We start from the raw sequence: 26,939 nt of genomic DNA on the forward strand, positions 1-26,939 counted from the left end.
AAAAATATTTAGTAATGGAAAAATAAGTACATAAAATTATCTAATTGTTTAATTGGATAAGGTCCTTCACAAAAGGTTGTGAATTATTTTTTTTATTTCATTGACATTCAAACATTTATTTACAGAGTTTTTTCACAACATTTTAATTATTTACTACGATAATCTATAGAAATTAACATTTCATGTAATTAATTTTACGCAGTAATAAAACGGGAGTAAATTTATTAATATAATAAATTATAAAATCAAATGTAATTGTTCCACGTGGAAATTGTGTTTATTTCAGAAATGTTTAATCAATAATAGCCGTTAATTATTATAATTATATTTTAGTTTGTTGTGGTGTGATTGAATAAAACAAAACGAACATTATAATAAAATTTAATTTATGCACTCAAAAAAGTAGTCGCTCCCCGTTTTTTCACAAAAAACTAATAAAATTCAATGCTTGAGCCTAGTATAATTTTATATAAAAAATGTCATTAGAATTGGTCAAGGATATATCTAATTACTGACTGGCTGTTAATCAACTTATTGTGTCTGAAATTAATCTCATAAACACCATTCGAAATCTAACATCTAGTCGATTGCTTTGCTACTTCAGTCATCCCTAAACAAATTTTGATTCTCCCTAAAACCCAAACCGTTCCAAAATTCTGACGTGTCTAAATCCACTTCGGTCTTCATCTCTAACTTCGTTGGTGAAATGATCTCCAAATATTTGATTTCGTCTCCTTCCGTCGGTTCCCAGACTGCATCATTAAATTTGGGCAAGCTGCAAGTGCACAAATAAATAGTTATCATAAACAATTCTTGCCTTTAATAAATACATCACCTATCGGACGCGTATGACACGAGCATGCTTTGAAACTGCTCCATCATTAACAAGTCGTTCTTTGTCGGCTTCGTTTTGGAAGCGTTGGGAAACATGAATCTGGTATCGCTTCCTTGTGATACTGTAAAAAATGGGTTTAATTTTGGTAAAGCGAAAAGTAATTAAACAGGTTACCTTGACCGCCAACTGTTGCGTATTGGAATCGGTAATAGTAAACGTTTGATTTGGATCGTTTTGATTGTATCCTGACCGCGGTTTCCGTGTCCACCACAAAGAATCGGTCTCCAATCATCTGTAGAAAAAAATTAATGTGCTTGGTTTGACGTGTGTTATTAAAGAGATATTTTATACCTGCGCCAAAATTTTGCCGTTGATTACCGGAACGTTTAGTTTGTTTATGTAAAAGTTGTAGATTTCTCCGGAAACATGGTTCCATTTGTTATTTGCGATGGAGTGTCTGAAGTCAAAAATTATTGGTGCTGACATTTTCCACAACATTTTTATTCGACTCATGTGTACACCTGGAAAACAATAAATATTTTATTTAAACACATTTGACATGTATAATAAATAACAAAACTAATTTAAACTTATTTATTTGCTGTAAATTAATTTTGTCAGACATTAATCATGACGTTAATTTTAAACATGTTATTAACTATTTGTAAGAGAAAGTTAAGTCTTCTAAAGTCTGGCTGAAAATATGTATAAAAACAATATTGAAATATCCAAAATAAAATTTATTATAACAAAAAAGGTTTTAATAATTGAGGATACAAATGGGCATCAAAAAGTTTGTTACCAAACACAATTTTCATTTTAAATTTTAATTACATGTTTATAAATTTGTTTAAAAGTTTTCAGTTATATCAAAAAAAAAAAACAATAATAATTATTAATTAAAAATGTTATATTCAACAAAAATTTTAAATTGCGAAAACGCCTCAATTTATATTATGATTGAAAAATGAATATTAACTAACATAATTTGACAAATAATTGATATCATAATTTATTTTAATATTGTTAAAATACAACAAATATATTCGAAAATATAAATATTCAATTAATCAGTCAAAAAGTCATGTAATTAAAGTAATAATGACTATTTATAATAAATAAAATAATAAATAATAATAATTAAGTACTATCAATTCTAGAAATCCCCATTTTTTGCGAATAAAAAGTAAACATGCAACTAAAAGTTAATGTTTAATATAATATCTTTTTTGTTTAAGCTACAATAAAAGTTAATTAGATTAAATTAAAGATCGATTAATCATGTTAATTATATTTACATACAGTGGGGGTACAAAATATGGAATAAATTTTAATTTATTTTTCATTTTATTAATTTTATTCATATATGTTTTCTTGTTTCTGCAAAAACAATTTTTTATTAAAATACATTTAAATAAAAAAATAGTCATGGAATTAAGTATAGAATATCGTATACCCATCGAAAAGTGTTTGATCCCACTGAATTTTGAGGGAGACATTTTATGTGACAGAGACAGTAAAGGTCTCTCACTATATGCCAAACTTGCAAATTAACTGTCTCTGTCTTGCTTGACGTCTCTCTCAAATTGCAGTCGGATTAAACGCTTTTCTATCAGTATACGAGATACGTATGTTTGCCCATTTTTCTTGTACAACATGTCACAAACTTTGTTGGTGATGTTTTTTGTTAGATTTTTAAGATTCCTTTGAGAGACAACCTTGACTAATTCTTAAATTTTACGAAATCTGACGTTGATGTAGTCCATCGCTATGAAAATGTACGATTCGTTTTTTGAAGTCTGTAATAAATCAATTTCCTAAAATTATTTCAAACTTTTGACCACCACTGCATGTGTGTGTAAACATTGATCGACTTAGGTTTTTGAATTCGAAATTATCAACAAAAATGGCTCTAACCTAAAAAACCAAACATGTCCTCTAAATAATCAAACCTATTACTTTTGACAAACTCGGCTCCTTCATCCGCAACATTGGATACAACCCAAGGAACGTCCGCAAACTCTCCTTTCAACAAAAGACGATACGGATGATCGTGCAAGAAGGTCGTTTCCGTAACTACTTTCTCAACCACCGGCCCAAACGGAGCAATCGACATTTGCGACTGGAAAACCCTCGTTTTTTCAGTGAGAACTTCCGCCGATTTTCCTCTCAAACACTCCAACATTTGATCCGATATCGGACAATCCAAAATAATGGCCAGCTTTTTCGCTTTAGCACCGGGTTCTTTCTGCAAGGCCCAATGATTTAAGGCCGTTCCACTTTGGGAAATTCCTCTGTGAAATAAATTTCGGGACAAGGGAGAGAAGTAGTGTAAATGAACTGCCGCAGCCCCCGATTCCAAGCCGGTTAACGTCACCGACATTGGATTTCCGCCGAACGAATTGATGTTGTCTTGTATCCATTGGAGGGCGAGTACCTGGTCTTTCAGCCCAAAATTTCCCGGTATCAGTTCATCTTCTGTGCTTAAGAAACCTAGTATTCCTAGTCGGAAGTTGATCGTTACAAGGATTATGCCTGTGTCAAGTAAAAAATATGGACTAACATAACTGTTGGAACTTTCAGTTGAAAAACCACCTCCATGAATATGAACTACAACATCCAAATTGGTTCTGGCATGCCTTTTAGGACTTGGAGTGTAAACGTTTAGGTGTAAACAATCTTCTGTCCCTAAAATAAGAATATTATAAGTTGTATCAATTGCTTATTTTTTCCTTTTATTAATATACATCTAAAATGAAAGGCATGTTGTGCAAAGTCAGAAGTTCATTAGTGAGTTTTACACTTAGATTTCAAGACCAAGAGATAATAATTGTTCAATCAATCAATTTCTTTGCATAAAAACGGAACTAAACAAATACAACAAACATGTCCGTGCACAAACCCTGACTTTTCACCGATCCCCTCAGGATTGAGGGCACCAATATATTCACTGGCTTAATTAATAACATTATGCATTTCTATGCTCCAATGATCATACGTATTGTTGTTCTCTCGTACTTGAGGTTGATTTTGACCTCTAATTTATCGTAGGTACGAATAAAATATGGTTTATAATTGAAAAAAATGGCTTGTTGCTTTTACTTACCAATGACAGTATTACTTTGCGACAGTTGTACGCACGTTGTTGTTTTTGGTTTCAGGATTTCCGACCATTCCTGGGCAGGAAGTGGGTCCTTTAATTAATAAAAAATGTGAGATTATCAATTAATTAGACATGAAAGGACTAAACGGGGTGACCTTGAGTTTTATTTCACTGCAGCATAAATTGTTTATGTAAAAAATTGATTTATTGGTTTTGTCACGTTTATAGCCGTAAAAAATATAAAAATGAAAAGCATTTAAAGTTGGTTATAAAAGAATAGGTGATATAAAAAAACTCATTATGACTTTGAGTTATATAAATGTATTAATAAAAAGTGTTGTATAAATTTGCTGTAAATATTTTATTAATTATTAAAATTCAATCATTCTAAAATTAAATAAGTCTGATGTGAATGTACAATAGCAGCCACTTAAAATATTTTATATCGAAGTAAAAACATACCCTAAATCTCAAATCTCCAATCGGTGGCTGTGCATAAGGGATGCCCTCAAAGGCCACATACTCTTTGCCACTGAAAGAACTTCTTAGTTCACCTTGAACTCTCCCCAATTTCGTAGCAACTATCGGGGAATCGTCCCAGCACGAAACTAAAGAAAAATTATTTTTCCTCAAAATTGAAAACAAATTATCCTTTTTACCTTGCAAACACAGAACGACGAAGTTGGTCAACATGACTTAAATGTTGTGACCTAATACCGACAATGGTATTGTATTATTTTCAATCCAATGTTATTTAAGAATAACGTACCATTAATGGTTATTAAACGTATTACTGCTATTAACCTCTTCCTATGTATTTTATTAAAATTATTTTCGTCCAAGATGTACTCGAACTTTTGAATTTAATTAATATTATTACGATTGTGACTCAGATAATTCGGAGAAACAATTTTACGGACACTGATGACATGACTAATTACTTTGGTTCTCGTTTTACAAGTTTTCTTGTTCATTATATACCATATAAATAAAGTACAGAACTTTTTTATTACATTTTGAAGAAACATTCTATATGGGGAATGTAACATAACACAAGAGATTGTCAGATATGATTAGTTACTGTTTAAAAATCAATTAATACAATTAACATAGATGTAATTTGTGTTATTATATATCTAATTAAAATCAACTTAATTAAAAAGCTTGTGAATTTACATAAAACACGCGTTTCTTACTCACCACATTAGAATCTTTGATTACAAAGTCATCTTTCTCTAGATCAATTAAAATAAATTGTAGTAATTTGTTAAATATGAAAAAAGATTTTAGCTTCAAATGAAAGAGTTTAGTAGCTTAAATATGGTTTCATAAATATTGAAACAACTATTTACAGTTACTTATTTGTTATTTATTATGTATAAACAGCAAGTTACAACAGATATTCAACAGCCCTCCTTTTAGTTCTAAACAGACACAAAAGATTTTTGAACTCTTTCTTAGGTCCAAACATTGATTTGTATTTGTTTCTCTGTATTTTCGATGCTCTCGAAGCTTTCGAGTGGACTATCTTTAACAAAAAAAGAAATTTAAGGTGTTTAAATCAGGTGATTTTGCAGGTCTTAATATATTTGTTTATTTAATTAATTAACTGTAAAAAATCATTTCAGTTAACATCTCATCCATCTCCCAGAATGCCAATCGTCTTTGTTGAGGAAGAAGATTTAAAGCAGCTACTCATGTTATTCAAACAAACATCGTATCTCTACTGTCATTCTCCTAACACTCATCTCCATCTATAATATTATAGAATTTATTCTTCTGCTCTAAGAATAGATGCAGATCTTGGCCTTCCAGATAAATAGCAGTGTTAAGTAAATCTTCAAAGATCAAAGAAATGGCAGGAGAATTATATAATTTGTATATAATAGACATTTATCACTTCAATTGGTCTATGTACAAGTGTATTCAAATTAGAATAATATATATTTATTAGTCGATTGTTTTGGATATATCGACGATCATCTTAAAAATTTAAAAACACATTTCAAGTTTTTTTTCAGGACCACTTTTTCTACGTAATTAGGAGCTTCTGTGATGTAACACCTCCTTTATGACCCATCGATAAGACGACGGATCTTGTGAAGATAATTTAAAATATTTGTTTGTTGCTGAACATGACCCGCAGGTGTTTTTCCTTGTTTCCGAATAAATAAAAATTTCAACAAAAAATCTATTTGCTTAATTGTCATTAACAATTAAGACGACCTTGCCTGAGTTTATTCTACCATAAAAACCTTTGTGCTCCGCTTTCAATGATTTCAAGAAATTTAAGAGACGAGGAAGACGGAAATAATTGTCACAAACGTTAGAAAATGTATTTCCTATTGGACGTTGTAAACGTATCTATTACTAAACGTGTAGGTTTGGACGGCCTTCATTATTCCGCAACACTTTTATTTTGTTTTAGATCCTTTTCGGTCTGCTTTTTTTTTTGCTTTGCTTTTGAACGTGTAATTTTGGTCATACGTGTGAAGAACGGATTTTCGGACAAACCATGACCTGTCTAAATAACTTGTTTTGGCCCGCCCCGGCGGATCAGCCTTGACAGTCAAACTTAACATGCTGAGATATTTGCACCGTCAAAACTGGATTTTGGTTATTTTATTTTTTTTTTTGCTTGGTCAATTTTGATGTAAATTTTGTAATAACGTTAAATAATTCGCTGTTCTATTTATGTTCAAAGTGAACAGGTTTTTGATTTATCAATGACTACACGTGTAGAAAGTTAAATTATTATTAAACATGGCCTGTCAAAAACGAATTATTAAAAATAGATAGTGGAAAGGATTACACTGTGTTTTTTATTGAGATTTTGGCTATGCAAAATAACATATAAGGTCACTGACTTTTATTAATTGGTTTACATTGTTTTATTTTGAAAGCTCTTAAAGCACTTGGCAATGCGGTTTTTTTAAATTATTATATATGTTTTGAAAGTTTTTTTATTTGACTATTTTTCCTGTGAAATCAAAGGCGTAAATGAGTTTGTGAAAGTCCCAAATCGCAATAACAAAATTTTCCAAACATATCCAAAACAGATGTATCAATAATTAAGTTAATGTTAATAAAAACTGGTTTATAGTGTGACTAATGAAAGTTTTCGTAGGCAAAGGAAGAACCGTATTCTAGTAAAAAAATTGTGGTTTTGTTGATTTGGAATCCCCAATCATTAGGTTATGTTTATTATTTTCTGAATTTGCATATTTGTGAATTTAACACTGATTTTAACTAGTTATAATCTACGTGACGTTCTACTCCTTGATTTTAATTAAAGAAAAAACATGCAATTTTTATTTATATAACCTGGCATTTTTATTTACAATTTAATTAGAAATATCAAAGGATCAAATAAATTATAATTATAAAAATAATTACTTGTTTTTTACTGTTAAAATATATTGTTTATAAAAAATAAAATTAATCAGTTTTTATATTCATTTAATGTAACAAAAAATAATTAATGGGTCGTTAAAGACATAAAAAATATCTAAAAAATAAGATAAAGAACATGATAGAGATAATTGTCTCTTAAAATGGGGTTATTAAACTATTTTTTTTTTTAACACTTATATACAGAATCTTACAAAATTAGAGCGAAAAACACATATAACCACATTAACGAAAAAAAAAAAAAATGAAACCAAAAAGTAACAAATTTTATCACGACAAAATGTTTTATAGTTTAAAAACTAAACTTTTTATTTAATATAGATGGCCGATCTAATTTTGTTAGATACTGTATATATATATATATATATATATATATATATATATATATATATATATATATATATATATATATATATAGGAAATCAAGATAAATAATTAAAATTAAAATTAAATGTTTCAATATGTTGTAGTAATAGTAAATAAAAGTATGTTATCAATTTGTTGAATAGTTTATTCTAAAGTATCACGATAATAAATTATTTAAAGTTTCCGTTAATTTAATTAATACGAATGAGACAACTCAAGCAGCAAACGTAGGCGGTCTTTGCGTAGAACTTGATACTTTGAGAAAGGGAAGTGGAACAGAACAGTCACAAAAATACAGCACCAATATTCAGAAAGTTTTCTATATAAGTAATATTATTTTTACATTACACATTTAAAAATTAAAATTTACTTTCTTATTCAGAGTTTTTATTAAAAATATATAATAAAATCCTTAATTTATTTATTAATAGCATGAACCCAGTTAAACAAAATATTTCCATAACAAATTTTCCACATAAAACCACAACAAATTTACATATGCGTATTTTTAATAAATTTTTAGTTCTAAATCACTGCCGGTTTTACAAATACTAATTGTCGACTTCCAACCTTTGTGGTTAATGGTTTTTCCATAGAAATTAAAACCATGAACTTTTCTACATGTTTTTATTTCTGTTCTAAATAAAAAAATTGTTACCACATATAAATAATTAAAAACTAATTAATTTATTTAATTTTATTGCTTAAATATTAAAATTACATTTATATATATATATATATATATATATATATATATATATATATAATCTAAAATAACTGAATTAGTTGCAATTTGTCTGATGGAAAATTTAATATTTTCAGAGTTCTCATATTGATAAGATAAATTTAAATATTCAGTAGTTTTCTAAACTAATATATAATCTATTAATTATAATATCTTTAATGCGCAACTTTGACGTTACAAAATTTGTGAATCATGTTGGTAAATTACCTCTATAGCTCCAATCAAAAATTATATAACTGACAGTATTTAACAAGTACCTACAAAATTAAACATTTCAAATACTGGTAATGTTTTACAATAACATTGAACTTATTGTTAGAATAAATAATCTAAGAATGATATTAAAATTTGACATATATGTCGATTAGAGAAAAAATTAAATATGTGCATTTCTTAATAATTGATATCTTGTAAACATTTAACATGAAATGTGGGATATGCGTCAGAACTGGATTCACCGTCTTAATCAAGAATTTATTCAAGTTACAAAATATTGAGCAACAGAAACACATTAACATTTTCGTCGATTTTTCATACCTTTTATTTATAAGTACACGTGAGTATTGTGACGTATCAGACTGATCCTTGCAAACCTTGGAACACTTTTCGAATTGGGGACTTTTTGCAAATTCCCAAATTATTAAATTTTTATTTGATTTATTCACGGCGTACAGTAATGGTTATTATTAACCCTAACTCTTCTATTTACTTAGTAATTTATAGTATATTTTAATAAGTTGTTTTAAGAATGGCCATCACTATATATAAATTAAGAGGTAAATTAATTATTGCAATTTGGAATGATTTATTGATTTTCATCTTAAAGTACTTATGTAATATAGGAAGATTTTCAAATTTACTCCGTTCTTGTTCTTAGCTAGGACTAGGACAAGAATTTTATAACATGATTTGAAGATTCATTAATTACAAATTATTCCATCTAATTAGAAATTGGGTAAGGTATTGAAATTCACATTTGTTTCTTCGGCTATATTATGTTGAAGAAACTAAATTTTTCAAAATCTAATTCTTAGAAGATAAATCAAAATATTTATACAGATTAATTAATTATCGAAACCATTTTTAGTTTAGATATTTTAGTATATGCAATCTGTATACGTTTGTAAACAAACAAAACAAAAATTGTTAATATTAAAAGTTACCAGAAAAATACTATTTGTTCTTCTTCTTCTATCTTTTAGCAATATAATGGCTAACTAAAAATTAAAAAATAAATTGGTCAATTTCTATATTAACCTTACCAATTGAAGATCTCAAAATTGGACAATAAAATAAATAATATATAATTATTATTAAAAGATTAGAAATTTTTAAAATTTAAAAAAATTATTTTATGATGTATTTAAGGTTTTAAAATTTTAAATGTCTTATGTTTTGCTGGAAATATATTTTAATATTTTTTAATTGCAATCAAATTTATTAATATAAACTGTTGCAATTTGGAATTTTTTTAATCTTTAGAAAGAATGTTATTTGCCAATAGCCAATAATTATGAATTGTAGTCAGATTACAAGTTTTCGGTTTATTATGCAATCAAAAAGGAAACAGATTTTAATTGTTCTTATTTAATGCCTATAATTTAATTGTAATCAATACAAACTACGACTGCATTCTCAAATTTGCATGCAATTAAAATCCCGTTTTTTATTAACAACCTTTCAACAATTGATCGCACACTGATTTATTACCATATCCTTGTTAAATTGCTCTTTAAATGCAGAACAACTTTTTCTCATTGCACAATCCAATTTTAAAGTAAATCAATCCAAAAAACTAGTTAAGTGAAATGCGGCACGCACGCAACAAAAATGCATTTTAAACAAAACAAAACTGCGCTGCTGCAGCAGCGGAAATTTCACCGGAGAATCCCCGAGATCAAGATCCGAGGACCGTGTGACGTCACGCCGAATGTCCGGCGATTCCAATGACGTAGCGGCGACCAGGAGAAGTGTTTCTGCACTCCCCCACCTGGGGTCCAGCAAACCGTGGCCGATCTGTATAAAATCATTTTTCCAACCCATTGACTGCTCAAATCAGATCCTTTGGGTGGCGAAGGAACCACTGCTGGGATCTCAAAGTGGTGTGTCGGTTCTTCTCCTAGAAAGTTCGTGTACTGAACAATTTAACATGTGGCACCTCAGATTGTTGGCCCTTGGATTAGTGTTCAGTTTTGGCTGTGCGGAACAGAAGAAGCCCAACATCATTGTCATCGTTGCCGACGATTTGGTGAGTTTTTTTCTATCGAGAAGTTTCAAAAATTATGAAATCATGGACATTATTTTTTCAATATTTTAAAATTTCAAAATTTAAAAATGTTTTGCCACAATCGTTATTTTAATTAAAATTTGATATTTAAGACAAATTTCTTTTCTGTTATAGTTTATTAGACTGAGGAAAAAATTAATCAAATTAATTAAAAATCAGAAAATAATATTTTGACATGTATTTCATATTCTTTAATAAACATACCCAATTTTGCCTTGAAATTGGTAAACAATAACATTTTTTTTGCACCAATTATCCCAGTATAAGTGATGAGTAATATTGCATTCACATTAAACATTAAAAAGTCAATGTCGAAAATTAATTTCCATTCATTTAATTTTAATTAAATTTATATAGATGTTATAAGGGAGCAAATTTATTTTCTAAATTTTTTGGAACACTACAATAGAGAAAGTTTTCAGTCATTTAATCATTTTTCCACACTTCTATTTAATTAAGTAAAAAATTACTTAAAGGAGCGTACTAACCCCTTATTTTCTCTTGGTCATGATCGTTTGTGGTGAAAGGTGTGCCAGTTAACGATCCTTTTCCATAGAAAACGACCATCCCGATTAACACGTTTATGACAAATAGTAAGATAATATGTTCGTGAATTGAATAATGCACATTACAATTTTAATTGGTATTATTATTTATTACGTGCAACCGTTCCTTCCAGTTGCCGACCTTGATCGCAGTTTTGCATTGATCTTGATCACAATTCAATACCTCCGGTAATTGTTGTTTGGTACCGTCAATGAACCTGTCCCTTGAAATCCATCTCAATGCACCATTTTGATAAGGAAATATGTTTCAGGGTTGGAACGATGTCGGTTTCCACGGCAGTGATGAAATCCCTACGCCGAACATCGACGCTTTGGCCTACAACGGCGTGATACTCAACAGTCATTACACTCAGGCGCTCTGCACACCATCAAGAGCCGCATTCTTAACTGGGAAATACCCAATCCATTTAGGTTTGTAAATTTGTATCTTCCTTTTTTTCACGTATCGCTGAACCTTTTATGTAGAACGAATTCCGAATTGTTGGTTTATGTAAAGGATTTCTCTTCTGACATTTAATTATTATGATTTTAAGCGATTTGCCACACGCGGAAGGTTCAAAGAAAGGAAAAAAGAGTTCATGGTACAAATTTCAGAGCGATAACATCAAGTTACATAAAACTAATTTTAATTTAGTAAAATGGCAATTGAAAGTGCTAATGACGTAGGAGCATTTCAGTGATTACGCACTTGCGTGCGTAGAAAATTTCATAACTAATGTAAGGTTTCGATACAACAATACTGCCATGTTTCTAATATTTCCAATTTCTGGTCTACAATTGCTACAATTTTTATAATTGTAACACATTATTATTTAAATATTTATTGATTACTTTTTCAATATTGATTACATTAAAATTACCAGCATAATATTATGAATCAACTGATAATTTTAATTAAATCTTGTAATAATTGTATTCCCGTTTGCTAAAGAAGTATTTTATAAAACCTGTTTCACATAACAATTCTTAAAAAAGTATATATTCAGTCAAAATTTTTTCTAATGTACATAAGTGAACAATACAACCACCAACTGTAATGAGATAGCCTTGGATTTGTATCCTGTTAGAGATTTTTTGTTTCGTTTTAACTGCAAGATGTTTTAAATATCACGTATTGTTGTACGTTTTGTTGCTCTATTAAACTAGAGGCATTCACATTTTTTTGTCATGCACAACCTTGCAATCATAGACGTGCAGTTTCCTTTATTTAACTGGCATTATTATTTGCAGGGATGCAACACATTGTCATTTTGGAACCAGAACCTTGGGGACTTCCCCTTAACGAAACGCTTCTACCTCAACATTTGAAAAACAACGGCTACAAGACACACGCTATTGGAAAGTGGCATCTGGGTTTCTTCAAAAAGGAGTACACCCCAACGTACAGAGGATTTGATTCTCACTTTGGTTATTGGCAAGGACTTCAAGACTATTACAAACATACAGTTCACTCTTCGGTAAGTTGTATAACAACAACAATGATAACTTCAATATGACATAATATCTTTGTTTGCAGTTTACTTCTGAATATGGTTATGACATGCGTAGAAACATGACAGTAGACTGGGACGCCCAAGGGAAATACTCCACAACGTTGTTCACCGAAGAAGCAGTGAAACTCATTAAGGAACACAACACTGACGATCCGATGTTCATGTATTTGGCCCACTTGGCTCCACATTCAGGCAACGACGACGATCCACTTCAAGCACCTGACGAAGAAATAGCGAAATTTTCTTACATCCAAGATCCAGAAAGAAGAATTTATGCTGCCATGGTTTCAATGCTGGATAAGAGTGTTGGATCAGTGGTGGCGGCTTTGAGAGAGAAACATATGCTGGAGAATTCCATTATTGTTTTCATGTCAGACAACGGTGCACAACCTGAAGGCATTCACGCCAATCATGGTTCTAACTATCCATTAAGAGGAGTCAAGGACTCAGGTTGGGATGGTTCTCTCAGAAATGTTGCTGCCATTTGGAGTCCCTTAATTAAAAAGTCTCAAAGAGTCTCTAATCATTTGATGCATGTCTCCGACTGGCTGCCCACTTTCTATTCGGCTGCAGGTCTCAATAAAAGTGAATTGCCAGCAATGGACGGCGTGGATATGTGGAAGACCATTTCCGAGGGAGCCAAAAACCCAAGAACAGAACTTCTTCACAATATCGATGACCTCTATCCTTATGGAGCTTTGAGACAGGGTGACTGGAAATATTTGTACGGATCAACTAGTAAGGGTAAAGCTGACGGGTGGTACGGAACATCCGGGAAACAAGAATCATACCATTACGATGAAGATTTAGTACTTTCTTCGCCTGCGGCTAATGCGTTTGCTGGCATAATCACATACCAACAAATAAAAGAAAAGAACGACAATCAGCACCATCATGACTTCAACTTCACAATCAATATTTTGGACAAAGAGAAAATTCAAAGTATTAGAGAAAGCGCTGTTGTCAAATGCAAGAGAGTAAACTTAGAAGAACAAGATCCAACAACCGTTTGTAAACCAATGGAATCGCCTTGTCTGTTTAACATCATTGAAGATCCTTGTGAAATGATAAATCTCGCAATTTCAAGACCAATGGTGGTAGCAAATATGGAACAAACCATGATGAAATACAGGAAATCAGCCAAGCCTATAATCAACGTGCCCAGGGACCCAAATGCTGACCCAATTAAATGGAACAACACCTGGACCAACTGGCAAGACTGTGATGTCATCATCAAACACAAATTGTACAATACGTTGTCACCATTAACAATAGGATTAATTTCTGCCGCTTGTTTCGCCTTCTTCATCATTGTGGTTGTATTAACGTGCGTAAACCGCATGAGAAAACCAAAGAGAAGCAGACCCAATTCTTATTTCGAAGAACGCGACGAGACCACTATTCAAATAACACCCAAAGATAATATGTTTGAAGATAGAGAACTGAAACTGATGGATAATATCAGGAGAGACAGTAGGACAGTGGAGTGAAAATCATTAGTGCAGTTTTCATTGAAAAACTGCATTTAATGTACAAAAAGTATTATCGTTTCGGTGATTTCTCATAGAAATCAATGGAAACTGCCTAGATTAAGATAATTTATTGTTTAGTATAAGAGATATACTTGTAAATAAAGTTTTTTATTTCACTTGTAGTTTATGGAGATACCATATTCCGTAAGTCTGGATAATAACTCAAAAGTTATTAAATTATTAACAGTTTATCAAAAATCAAAGATTAAATATGTTATATATAAAATATTGTTTTTAAGAACCAGAAATGTACGAAAGTAAACTGGGTTGCCTATCTTGCTTTAAACTAATACTAGATAGATTTCTTTTTTGCTCTGATTAAGTATATAATACTGCGATGGCGCTGTTCACAGAAGAAGTTACCTAACCTGCATAGCTTAGGTAGCTTGCTAACCTGTGATATAAACCAGAGATAACCGATGTGTAAACTGTCAACAAATATTGTGTATCAATAACCTCTTTTTTTATTATTGTTATTGTTATTTCAATTACTTGAAAAATGGCTTCCTCAGACTCTTTACAAGTTAGTTCTTTACCACTGCCTCCAATGCAATATGTAAACCAGTACACGGACGAATTAATACGTCGGGGGAGAGCCCCAAAACCGCCGCCCCCGATTCAAGATACATATCAAATGTTCGGTAATGGTTTTAACACTGAAGAAAGTATCATCAGACCTCTAGAAAGTCAGGTAATACTTCCATGCAAATTTCTCAATGGTGTGTTCATAAATTGATATTTATTTAGGGAATTAAAAGGTTATATCCTTTGCACTTTGATAGAAGAAGAGAACTCAAAAAACTGAACCAATCACTGCTAGCTAATTTTTTGGACCTGCTGGATCTTCTAGTAAACTGCCCAGATTCTCCTAGAAGAGCGGAAAAAGTGGAGGATCTCAGTTTGCTCTTCATTCACATACACCATTTGTTAAACGAATTTAGACCACACCAAGCCAGGGAGACCCTACGAGTGATGATGGAGTTACAAAAAAGGCAGAGAATTGAGACTGCAAATAGGTTTCAAAAACATTTTGATAGAGTTACAGATATTCTGCAGCAAGCTATACAAAATTTACCAGAACCAATGGAATTAGACACTAAAATGATGGTGGATGATTTCATGTTTACTCAGGAAAATAAAGAAAAAGATGATGCAGATAGTGATCCATGTTATATTTTAGATAGGATTATGTGTAATATTGTTGATAACATGCCCTGATTGTTGCATAAATGGTTATTTTTAAGTATTAAATTGAGGTATTGTAATTTAATATAATATTTTTACATTAATGGTTGTTTCATTTGTGTTGATGTGTTTAAAATTTCCATCAAATTATCTTGTATACAATTAAAGGTCAAGCTGATAATGAAGTCAACATTCAGTTGAGTGTAATTACTCTTGTTGGGTATAATTAGACTTTTTGTTATTAGAATTGAATTTAAATACCGTTAAATTATTGTATTTGGACTTTGTGTTTCAACAAAATTTGTTAGTGTTAATTTGATCAAGCAAGATCAATATGGAAATTCCTGAATTGCCAGGTAAATACCAGTATAAAAATATATAAATTAATACATTGAGTGTGTTTCAGAATCTGTGCAACTCTATCTAGAAAAAATTAGAAGTCACATTATAAAGTTTTCCCTGGAGCATCCTTTTGCAGCACTTTTTATAGTTATTACTGCTTGTGCCTTTATTCTACCAATTATAACTGTATCTGTGTTAATGCCTGTTGTTTGGTTAGTACACTTCAGTCAGTATGTTTCAAAATACGGTAAGTAAAATAAAACATACAAATGAAAGTAATAAAAAGTATTATTTTTAGGTATATTATATGTTATGTACATAATCTTCTTTCAAGGAGTACTTTTAGCTGTAGTGCTAATTTCATTATTTTTTGCAGCATTTGCTTTGGCAACAAGTTTAAGTGTAGTACACTCATATAAATTCAAAGTTACATAAAATAATTGTTTTTATTAATCTATTTACATCAACTCATCCTTTTTCAACACCTCTTCCAAATGACCACATAAAATATTTGTAATTTGTTCTGGACTTTTTTTATCTTTCTTTAAATAGAAACACTTTGTTTTTGTTTGACCTGTAACATCTGAACTAGAATTAAGGAATATACAGAATTTAAATAATTTTTAAGTATAATATAATAAAGGATACATCCAAGGTATTCCTCAGTATAGGCAAAAGTCGTTTTACTAAGAAGTTTACATAATTTGATTTCTAGTCTTTGTCTTTCAATTATTTTTGTTTTATCCTTAGTCACTATCTTAGCCTCCAATTTTTCCAACTTCGCATTTTTTAGTTTATTCTCTTGTAATAGTTTTGTCATAGTGTGTTGTAATTGTTCCTAAAATGAGAAACTTATTTAATTTACTTCAATTAATGATAAAATACATACTAGTTGTTTCTGTTCAATTGCCAAGGACTTCTTATTTTTCATGGACTGAAGTAAAATCTCCTTTGTGTGTTGATCTTCTTCAATTAGATTCCGATTCTTAACTACAAAATAATATTGAAAAATTGTCTTTAAAAATACAGAATTATTTACAAATGTTATTGAAATTATTTAACTGATCAGCAACTATATCAAAATCTTCAAGGGATTCCGTGAATGCTATTAATCGACGTGACATATTGTCCACCAACTTTTCTACACCTTCTGCCATGTTCTCAATAAATTCCTCCATTTTTGCCAAAATTTAAACAGATTAGGCTTTAGTACAATCAAACAAAGCGGCAAAGAACGTTACCCTAACCTATACTTACAAACGTTAATTCTGTTTATGTTTTATTTGAATTTGACGCATGCGCTATTGATTCGCCACTTTCAAATTGAAATTTCAATTAAATATATTTAAAAACGTAGTCAGTTCGTATTTCTGAAATCTTTACTCACTTTACTTTCTACTTAATTTACACTAATCTGCAACATTGACATATTAATATGTCAAATCTATAGCACACTTATAGATGCATAGAGTAACGCACACAAATTCAAATTTACTGACCTTTTTACATGGAAAATTTTATTATTATATTATTATTAAAACTTTAGGATAACATTAATTATTTCATTAAATATAATATACAATTTTTTAAGCAGTTACCTGAGGGAAAGTATATATTTAATCTTTATCAATACCTTAAATAAAATATAATTTCTATTTTTATAGGCTCTACGTCTATTTACAGATATAATTATAGCAACTTATTATATATTTGTGGGAGCTGTACTACTTGAAATGGATGCCAATGCCTATAATGTTTATTGTTTTTTGTCTGTTATTGTTGTGACGTCTACTATGCACAATCTAATTATTCTTAAAAAAATGGATACTAGACAAAACAAATAAAGTGTTTCATTACTGGTATAAGTGGTAGCTAAAAAAATCCGAGAATAAATAATCAGAAAAAATTGTTTAAATTAAGTTTTTCCTTATTTATTTGTTAATTTTCAGAAAAATATTGTGGGGACTGGTTTCTGCTTTTATCATACACTTTTTCTCTGTACCATAATTATTTCTGAAATATTACAGCAGAGAAGAAATTAAACATAGTGACAAAATTTTTAAATATATTGTTTATTAAAAAAATACAAAAATTAAAGATTAAGTGCTAGGGGAAATATTAAATTATAAAAATGTTTATGGGAAATATGTATACTTTGTTGACAATAGATACTTATTTTTAATAATTCCTGATTAGCATTTTCCACCAATAATGACTAATTTTTAAAAAATGACAAACTAAAGGCCACTTCATAATTTACATATGTATTTATAATATTATCAAAAATATTAGAGCTCATGCTACTATATTTTCGAATTGGCCAAATATACGTCAGATCTAGGAATGTCCCGAGGTCTCTAGCTTGCGTTTTAGTATTTACGATAAACAAATTTTATCTTGCAAAATATTTCTGATAAAATAATACTTCACAAATTCTTGAAATATATATAAAACATATAAATTAAGTGGTCAACAATGAAAGCCTCAATCGCATTAGAAAATGGGTTTCAAACTGCTAGTTCTGTTTGCGAGCGTTTTCCTTGTTGCAAATTCTTTGGTACACCATGAAAGACACCATGGAAATCATCAAGCGAAACATCACAGTAAGCAGATAATTAATATTAATATACATTCAGGTATTCACTAAATTTGGCACCCTGAATTGACATATTTCTAAATTTCCTTAGGTCATTTAACCAAGACACATCATACAAAAATCGAAAATTCACACTGCGAATGGGTATGCAACGGAACCTCTTCAACAACTCCAAATAATTTATCTACTGAAACAACCACTTCTGGTAACAGTGGTGGTTCTAGTGGTAGCACTGGGGAAAATTCCAGTAGCGGATCTGAAGGTGGAGGAAATGGATCAGGCAATTCATCTCCTAGCCGTGGTCCAGGAAATTCATCTACTGGAGTAACTCCTTCTGGAGAGGATACATCAGGTACATCAGAAAGTTCATCCAGTAGGCCAAGTCCTACTAACCCAAGTAGTTCTGGTCCAAAAACAACTATCCCTGCTGGAGGAAACCCCAACACAGTTTCACCCAGTGGAGGAAATGGATCAGGTAATTCATCTCCTAGCCGTGGTCCAGGAAATTCATCTACTGGAGTAACTCCTTCTGGAGAGGATACATCAGGTACATCAGAAAGTTCATCCAGTAGTCCTATTAACCCAAGTAGTTCTGGTCCAAAAACAACTATCCCTGCTGGAGGAAACCCCATCACCGTTTCTGGAGGTCCATCTCAAAGTTCTAGCTCACCAGGTAATCCCAGTACCTCTGGATCTAACGGTTCAGGTACTGGCAATGACAACAGTTCAAGTACTTCCAGTCCTTCGGGAGGTAACAATGGAGGATCTGATACAACACAAAGTGGCGGAGGAAACAATAATAATGGTAAGCAGAAAAATTAATGCACAAATTTAATATCTTTAGAAATCTAATTCATATTACGAAATATATTTTACTGGTTAATTGGTTAACAATTCTAAAATGGATATTCTAGTATTAATGAGAACTAATATTTAAAAGATTAATAAGAACCATATATGCACAAGAGTAAGAGAAATACTATTCAATAATTATGAAAAGCATAAAATAAAATGGATCATCTTATTAACTTTAATTCAATTGGAATTTTATATCTGTTTTTATTAATTATAATTTTATCAATATTACTCATCCGGCAAAAAATGTTATTGTGATACCGCGGAATTAGAACATATTGCACGTGGTCATGTAAAACTGAAGGACAAATGCATTCCTTTTATTTTTTAAATAATTATGCATGTGGAATACGATATAATATCCAACAATTTTAGAATAATTGCATGAAATATTACAAATGAACTTGAAACAGTTTGTCTTATCAGCATCATGAATAATTATTCGTTTTGCTGTTTTTCTATTTTATTAAAGTTTGAGATAATGGCAAATCCTTATTTTAGAAATACAAATTTTTTTAGGTAGCGGCCTCAAGCTTAATGTAGTCTACATCGTAGAATCGGAACTATTAGCCATTTTCAATCGTTCTGCCAAGGTGGCCTCAATCTTGGACATTAAGAACAATATATCACTAGATGTGAATGCCAACAACAACATTGGATTTGTTTTGGATGTGACCAACCAAATCCTTTATGAAATTAAGAACAATGAGAACCTTTGGAATGGCAGCATCTCTATCGAAGCTTATCTTAAATCATTAGGATCTTTATCTGGCGTCCTTCAGGATGCTAAAAAAGAAAACAACAAAATTGATATCAACAACATCCCGAGTGATATTTTGTCAGAGTTGAACTCAATTAGACTTCAACTTGGGGTAAGCCCTGACTATTCAATTGTTGATAAGATCCGCAGCGTAACAATAAATATTGCTTTGCTGCACGGACCTTTAGGAGGTTCATCCAAGAATAACCTCAACATAGTTATTAATGGAGGCCTAATTTGGTTTACTAATGTAATTATTGGCATAAGTGGTGTTGTAAATGGTTTGGACGGCGGTCTTAATCCGAACACATCCTTAGACTATGGACGCCTCTTAAATGAACCCAATGGCATAGCAATTTTAACTGAACTATTGTTGGAAATTTCTCAACATCAAGACATAGGTTCTCTGGGATTAAAAGCGATTTCCGATGTGTCCGGCTTGCTTCGTATTCTTGTTGCATTAACAGGTGGAAGAACTGAAGGAGTGGATGGAATTATTAATATTGCTTATCAAATAGATTTGTTAGTTAATGGACACGGATCTTTGGATAATCTTATTACAAGTCTCATTCAGGCTATACAACCAACAAGGATAGCACAGGAAGTTCAAGAATTTCAACAAACTTTGCAAGAACTTTTGAAATTAGTCACACAATTGTCACAAAAGGGAAATTCAGATGGTCTTCAGAGACTTCGTCAAATTATACAACAGATTGCCGGCGGTTCCTGGTCATCAAATGGCATTAACATCTCTGCTATTATTAAACAATTAACTCAAGGCAATGGTGGACTAGAAATAATCATTAGGGTTCTACAATCGCTTGGTCCAAATATCGTTGGATCCGACCATGGAATTAATGGTTTAATTCAAGTTATCATCAAATCTTTAAATGGAACTTATGGCCAGCAAATATTGAATAACCTTATTCCTGGAATTAACCTAGGCAGTTTGAACCCAGCCAATATTCTTCAATCAATCGAAAAGGCCGGAAACTTATCAGGCGGTATTGGTGAGATTTCTAAGATTCCAGTAATTGGTCAAATCGTAAAACAAATCCAGAATTCATTTAATGGATCTTTGAACCTCGGCAATATCTTAAATATAACAGGAATAGAGAACGCATTCAAGAATCCTTTGAACATCATCAACCAATTTGGACAAGGAATTGAAAATGGCATCGGTAGCATCTTGAATATTACAAGTAAGAACAATTTGATTAAATTATAACTCTTATGTGTTTACTAATGTTTTACGTTTCAGATAATATTATTCCCCATATCCCTGGAATCCCCAACTTTGGCAGTATTTTCCCTGGTTTGCCTAATATTTTCGGTGGTGGTAATGGAAATTCAGGAGAAAGTGGTGGTTCTAGCGGAAATGATGGTTCAAGTGGAAATGGCGGTGCAAGCGGAAACGGCGGCGCAAGTGGAAACGGCGGCGCAAGTGGTAGCGGCGGTGCTAACGGAAGCGGCGGTGCTAGTGGTAGCGGCGGTGCTAGCGGAAGCGGCGGTGCTAGCGGAAGCGGCGGTGCTAGCGGAAGCGGCGGTGCTAGCGGAAGCGGAAGCGGCGGAGCAAGCGGAAGCGGAAGTGGTAGCGGAAGCGGCGGTGGAAGCGGAAGCGGCGGTGGAAGCGGAAGCGGCGGTGCAAGCGGAAACGGCAGTGCAAGTGGTAGCGGTAGCGGTGGTGTAAGCGTAGGTGGAGAAGGCAGCGTCAGTGGCGGTGGATCCATTAGCGGAGGTATCTTTCTTACAAATTACAAATACAATATAGAATTGTATATATTTTATGCTATACCATTCCATTTACAGAGAATCTGCAAATAAGGGCAAAAATACAAAGTCTTAGGGATGAAAGATTTGGTCAGATTAACATTAATATCATTATTTTGAGAAACGGGGGATACTAATGCTTAAATTTGTAAATATTTTGCTATATACATAGAATTATGGTATCATGAAGATTATATTCAATGGAATTGTTTGGAGTTTAAAATAACAATCACGTCTCGATTTTAGGATTACATGGCGGAATATCAGTTCATGGCAGTGGAGGCTTAACAGGTTTACATTTGATTGACTCATTTAAACTCACAACTACAAGTGTTTTCGTAAATTCCTTGATATCAATTACCAGCTTTTCAATGGGAATTTACTAAACCACTGTAGGTTGTTTCCTTTCATTGCACATTTGTTCCTTTGTTGTCTTCCTGTCTTTTATCACAATATTGCATAACACTCTTTTGGCAGTCAATTCTTTAGTCACGTTTTAGGTTCTGATTTTAATTGGTCCTTTGATGGAGGTAAGATGCTTGCAAATTATAAATTATTTGGCTTTCTGATTTATTTTAAAAAATTAACATTGATTGTTTAGAATCAAGGAAGTACTGATGAACATAACTAATTTATTTTAGGATTACCATTCCCAATTATCGGAGGAGGTGGCAGCGGCAGTGGAAGCGGCAGTGGAAGCGGCAGCGGAAGCGGTGAAGGTGGATTCCATTTTGGATTTAGTAAGTTATATTATATTATAATACCAAACCAAACATCATTCATGTTAAATTTCAGAAAAACATCACGGAAAACATGCCGAACATGGTAATATAAATTGAACAAAACATATACGGGAGTAATCCTCACTGAATATTTTTATAGCTAAAGAACACCATTCAGTCCATGGAAAGGCACACCACAACAAACATGCTGAACATGAATCCGAAGTGCACAACATTCATCCAAGCCTCCAACACCACGAGAAAGCCCACCATCATTTGAAACATGACCATTCTCACCACGAGAAGACCCACCATCACGAGAAGGCTTCGCACCATGAAACCCATCATGAAAAGGCTCACCATGAAGCCCATCATGAAAAGGCTCACCATGAAGCTAAACATCATGGACAACCACTTCGTGAAATGGATTTAATATAAATATTTTGTTATTGAATTTATACTGTTTTAGCGTGTGTTTTGAATAAACGGTTTGATCATGCAATAATTTTCAATAATTATCAATAATTGCGGGGTAAATTAATTTAATTCTGCTGTAAAATGTTTGTATGTAATGTTGTCAAAACTGGTCCACAATTTAATATTATTAATTTTTGTCCTGAAGCATAAAATGCCCTTACAAAATATAATTTAAAATAGTATTTTCTCTTTTTTGGAAAAAAAATAAAAAAAATGCTACAAATAAATAAAAAAGAAATGCCTCTGTTGGAAGAGATATATCAATTTTATATCAATAACAAGTGGTAGTTACAGTTCATAATAATAAATATCAATATAATAACTTTAAATTGTTAATTGCAACTACACCGACTAAAAATTACGCAAGCGAAATTACGGAAAGAATTCATACATCTATCTATACATTCAATAATTTTACGAAAACAAAAATAGTCATTAAAAATACTTTTTGGTTTAATGAGAAGTACTATATCGCAAATTATAAACGAATGGTCATTAAAGCGCAGTATAAAAACTTAAAACGATGATAAAGGGGCACTATATAAACATAAGCTGCTAATTATTCATTAGAGTTTAAAATACACGCAATAATGGCTGCGATACATTATAGTTTATTAATTCTTGTTGTGGCTTGCTCATGGACTTTCGCAGATGGTAATGCGATTTTCTAAAAATCTCATCTCTGTCTTTACTAAATTTATATTTTATTTACAGACATGCAAAATGCAGGTAAAATTTAATCTACACATATAAATAATGATGCTATTATATAAATATGTTTTAGCTAATTCTGCAATGAGTACGTATAATTTTATTTATTTTTAGTTGACTAAATTTTATTTTTTAGGTGATTCATCCAGCTCCACTGCCATCAGTACGTATTAATATTAATTCATGTAACCGATTTTTAACCATTAGAATTGTAGGCGACATATGGAAAAAAATTAAGGGTATTGCCAACGAAATATACAAACTGGTACTACTTGAGGGCTCGTTGGACCAATTCATTTCATCAATTGGATCTTTGATAGAAGCAGATGTCAAAACAATGAATACCATACCAGTTGCAGGTACACTACTGAAATCTATTGGCCAGTTATTGGCTAAGTTCCCAGTAATTGGTGCAAGGTTGGAAGCGATGGGCTTCGGAAAAGCATTCAAGGGTGTTTTCACTGAATGATAAAAACCTGTACCACATTCAAGAAATAAATATTTGACCAAGAATACTTCCATTTAATTAATGTTAACCTAGTTAACTTGTTTATTTTTATTCATTTCATCTTTTAATTTGTTCCATTTTACCTCAAAAACGTGTTGTCTAAAGTGAACGTTTGAAAATATATATATTTTATTTACTATTTGTTTTTCGTTCTTTTATATATTTTATTCGACAAAATTATTGTGAGGAACAAATTTATTGAAATAAATGATACGTTACATTCTTAACCACCATTTATGGTGTAATCTGTTCAGTGAAATTATTATAATCAATATTATTTTTAATTGACTAAACTAAATATTTAGTTGTTCTACAGAAAATAATAAAAAAGAAATTGTGTATTTTCTATGTAATTTTAGAATGACACATTATTGTATATTAACTTTATTGTTGTCATTGAAAATAAACACTAATATAAATTGATATTAACCCTTATAGTAATAAATTATTAATTTGTTTTCAGTATATTACTATGATAGAGAAACTTCCCATGTTTAACAATTATTTGTCACTTTTTATAAAAGAATGAAAGGATTAAGAAATGCAACAAAAAATGACATTTTATATTTAAAATATATACTGAATTTTGGAAAACTTTTAGGTATTTTTCCAATGTATCTAAATTCCAAAAAATCTAGCACATGTTACTCCTTACTAATAATAATAATATATTTGATTTATATGTGCTGTTCATTTGTTGGCAGAAAGATATTACTTTATAATGGGCGTATTTCACAAAGATATGTGGTGATAGATGTGTTGCAATCAACAAACGAATTAATATTCGTGTTGGTCTTAATATATCAGTCGATTCGAAACTATGAAACGTGGATTGCCTTACTAAAACATATTCAAAAGTTAGACCAATCAGTTCTGATGTCTCGTTTTAGTACAGAAAATACACCAAAATACAAGATTATTGTGGCTTTATTTTTGACGGTTTGCCTTTATATTTGTTTAAATTTATTAGACTGTTTGTATAATGAGGAACTTCGATGGTACTACTATATCTATTTGTTTACTAATATCAACGATTTTTACATGACTGTGATCACAGCATTCATAGCCTTCATTTTGAATAAAAGAATTTGTTGCTTAAATAAAATTTTCTTAGACATGGTAAGTTCAAAGGTAATTTGGAGTGTTACTGAAAAAGAACTTGACGATATTGTCGTTTTTTATAAACAATGTGCACGGATTTCACATATGGTTAACAAGATATTTGGATGGCCCATATTTTTATACATACCAGCGACTTCACTAGCCATTTTAAGCTGTTTAGATGTAACAACGAGTAGTGAATTTAAATATTATTCGGCACATAAAGTATCGATTTTATTCAGTTTAAACAGTTTTTTTGCTGTAAGTATTAATTTTTATTTATTCATACATTCATAATTTCACTTTATCGACAGATTTCTGTGGCGTTGATAGTGTTATCATTGGATTCCGTACAAAAATCTTCAGAAAAGACAATTCGTATTTGCTACAGTTACCATGGATGGTCCAAATATGAGGATGCCCGCTGTAATTTATTTGAAATGGCAAAATATTTGGAAATGATTAGGCCACATTTTACTGCAGCTGACTTTTATAATATTAATCGAGGTACTATTGTTAGTTTATTTTCCGGTTTGACTGCATATTTTATTGTTATTTTACAATTCAATAAACCTTATTAGCATAATACAATTAAAATTTTCTTAATACAGTCGAACTTCGATAACTCGAACCATAATTTGATAAAAAAAATCGAGTTATCGAAATTCGACTGTATTTTAATTTTAGTTAACATAAATGCATGTAAAATAATTGCTAAATAAATGGAAGAAATTATATTTTGATTTTTATATATAATTCGAAAATTGTTTGTAAATTTTTAATAATCTTTACTCATTATTTGTATATGTTTAAGTTATTCATAAAGCAACGTTATGTTGCTTTATATATTCATTTTCTAAATTACATCAATATTGTCACGTTGTTAATCATAATAAACGCTTAGCATTTTATTATATTACATTATAGAGATCGACAATTAACTTACATTTTATATTAATTGTCGCAGTTTTACCATAGTTCTGAGCAATGGAACCAAAAAATGATGTTATATATTTAAAGTATGTATTAAATTTCGGAAAAATATTAGGTGTTTTTCCAATGAGCGATAAATCAAAACTATTAACTTCATTTTACTCTGGAACTGTGATGTTGCTTTATGTAATTTACCTCTCCTATTCTATTATGGGCAGATGTTTATTTGTTTATACATTAGATGTAAATCTAAAACATTCTATAATAGATGCGTCACAATCCATGGTTGAGATGGTTTTTGTGCTTGTTTTAACATACCAAACAATTGGGGACAATGGGAGATGGATCGTTTTCTTCAAATATATTCAGAAATTGGATCAAATGAATATTATCTCACATTTTAGCTGTAATACGCCAAAGTATAAATTCATATTGTTCTTAAGTTTAACATTTAGCCTTTTTGTGCTGTTAAACGTGTTGGATTATTTTATTAATAATATAAATAGAGAGTATTACATCATCTTTATTTTTACGAATATCGATGATTTCTATATGACCACTGTTATATATCTTGTAACTTTCATTTTAAATAAGAGAATTTGTTATTTAAATAAAGTTTTTTTGGAAATCCTTTCGTCAAA

The 26,939-nt window shown here is 30.9% G+C and overlaps 7 protein-coding genes and 1 long non-coding RNA gene across 16 annotated transcripts; 6 read left to right on the forward strand and 2 right to left on the reverse strand.

Moving 5' to 3' along the window:
* Positions 1–365: 365 nt before the first annotated feature.
* Positions 366–4,631, reverse strand: LOC109595256 (venom carboxylesterase-6). The gene is made up of 8 exons (XM_020010565.2): positions 4,598–4,631; positions 4,401–4,546; positions 3,942–4,029; positions 2,753–3,523; positions 1,187–1,356; positions 1,010–1,127; positions 836–956; positions 366–775 (listed from the first exon to the last, which is right to left on the reverse strand). Exons 1-8 carry the CDS (start codon positions 4,629–4,631, stop codon positions 601–603), a joined length of 1,623 nt encoding a protein of 540 aa, XP_019866124.2. The 3' UTR covers positions 366–600.
* Positions 4,632–10,518: 5,887 nt separating this feature from the next.
* On the forward strand, positions 10,519–14,454 carry LOC109595272 (arylsulfatase B). Its single transcript, XM_020010591.2, has 4 exons — positions 10,519–10,708; positions 11,565–11,724; positions 12,544–12,770; positions 12,830–14,454. The coding sequence occupies exons 1-4, from the start codon at positions 10,610–10,612 to the stop codon at positions 14,294–14,296; spliced, it is 1,953 nt and encodes a 650-aa protein (XP_019866150.1). The 5' UTR covers positions 10,519–10,609; the 3' UTR covers positions 14,297–14,454.
* Positions 14,455–14,706: 252 nt separating this feature from the next.
* Positions 14,707–15,627, forward strand: LOC109595278 (mediator of RNA polymerase II transcription subunit 7). Its single transcript, XM_020010597.2, has 2 exons — positions 14,707–15,029; positions 15,086–15,627. The coding sequence occupies exons 1-2, from the start codon at positions 14,838–14,840 to the stop codon at positions 15,554–15,556; spliced, it is 663 nt and encodes a 220-aa protein (XP_019866156.1). The 5' UTR covers positions 14,707–14,837; the 3' UTR covers positions 15,557–15,627.
* A 45-nt stretch (positions 15,628–15,672) lies between these two features.
* LOC109595282 (uncharacterized) lies at positions 15,673–16,305 on the forward strand. Its single transcript, XM_020010603.2, has 3 exons — positions 15,673–15,879; positions 15,930–16,112; positions 16,164–16,305. The coding sequence occupies exons 1-3, from the start codon at positions 15,858–15,860 to the stop codon at positions 16,298–16,300; spliced, it is 342 nt and encodes a 113-aa protein (XP_019866162.2). The 5' UTR covers positions 15,673–15,857; the 3' UTR covers positions 16,301–16,305.
* LOC109595281 (uncharacterized) lies at positions 16,136–17,243 on the reverse strand. 2 transcript variants are annotated; one of them, XM_020010602.2, is made up of 5 exons: positions 17,123–17,243; positions 16,905–17,037; positions 16,755–16,855; positions 16,514–16,703; positions 16,136–16,448 (listed from the first exon to the last, which is right to left on the reverse strand). In XM_020010602.2, the coding sequence occupies exons 2-5, from the start codon at positions 17,020–17,022 to the stop codon at positions 16,324–16,326; spliced, it is 534 nt and encodes a 177-aa protein (XP_019866161.2). In that variant the 5' UTR covers positions 17,023–17,037; positions 17,123–17,243; the 3' UTR covers positions 16,136–16,323. The 2 variants fall into 2 exon arrangements, with proteins under 2 accessions (XP_019866161.2, XP_019866160.2); XM_020010601.2 differs by lacking the exon at positions 17,123–17,243 and having other exon boundaries at positions 16,905–17,116.
* A 44-nt stretch (positions 17,244–17,287) lies between these two features.
* Positions 17,288–17,780, forward strand: LOC126266159 (uncharacterized). Its single transcript, XR_007548633.1, has 2 exons — positions 17,288–17,473; positions 17,530–17,780. It is a non-coding gene; the product is annotated as an uncharacterized LOC126266159 (long non-coding RNA).
* Positions 17,781–18,333: 553 nt separating this feature from the next.
* On the forward strand, positions 18,334–23,073 carry LOC109595294 (uncharacterized). Of its 7 annotated transcripts, none has more exons than XM_049969326.1 (10): positions 18,334–18,468; positions 18,553–19,266; positions 19,836–21,278; positions 21,338–21,626; positions 21,669–21,814; positions 22,093–22,137; positions 22,347–22,376; positions 22,488–22,586; positions 22,642–22,671; positions 22,729–23,073. In XM_049969326.1, the coding sequence occupies exons 1-10, from the start codon at positions 18,366–18,368 to the stop codon at positions 23,004–23,006; spliced, it is 3,177 nt and encodes a 1,058-aa protein (XP_049825283.1). In that variant the 5' UTR covers positions 18,334–18,365; the 3' UTR covers positions 23,007–23,073. The 7 variants fall into 7 exon arrangements, with proteins under 7 accessions (XP_049825283.1, XP_049825285.1, XP_049825286.1 ...); XM_049969328.1 differs by having other exon boundaries at positions 21,338–21,608; XM_049969329.1 differs by having other exon boundaries at positions 21,338–21,590.
* Positions 23,074–23,620: 547 nt separating this feature from the next.
* LOC109595257 (uncharacterized) lies at positions 23,621–24,269 on the forward strand. 2 transcript variants are annotated; one of them, XM_020010566.2, is made up of 5 exons: positions 23,621–23,699; positions 23,760–23,774; positions 23,830–23,844; positions 23,893–23,919; positions 23,972–24,269. In XM_020010566.2, exons 1-5 carry the CDS (start codon positions 23,636–23,638, stop codon positions 24,223–24,225), a joined length of 375 nt encoding a protein of 124 aa, XP_019866125.1. In that variant the 5' UTR covers positions 23,621–23,635; the 3' UTR covers positions 24,226–24,269. The 2 variants fall into 2 exon arrangements, with proteins under 2 accessions (XP_019866125.1, XP_049825699.1); XM_049969742.1 differs by lacking the exon at positions 23,830–23,844.
* Positions 24,270–26,939: the final 2,670 nt, after the last annotated feature.

Source organism: Aethina tumida, chromosome 7 (genome assembly GCF_024364675.1).
Source record: "Aethina tumida isolate Nest 87 chromosome 7, icAetTumi1.1, whole genome shotgun sequence".
Lineage (NCBI taxonomy): Eukaryota > Metazoa > Arthropoda > Insecta > Coleoptera > Nitidulidae > Aethina > Aethina tumida.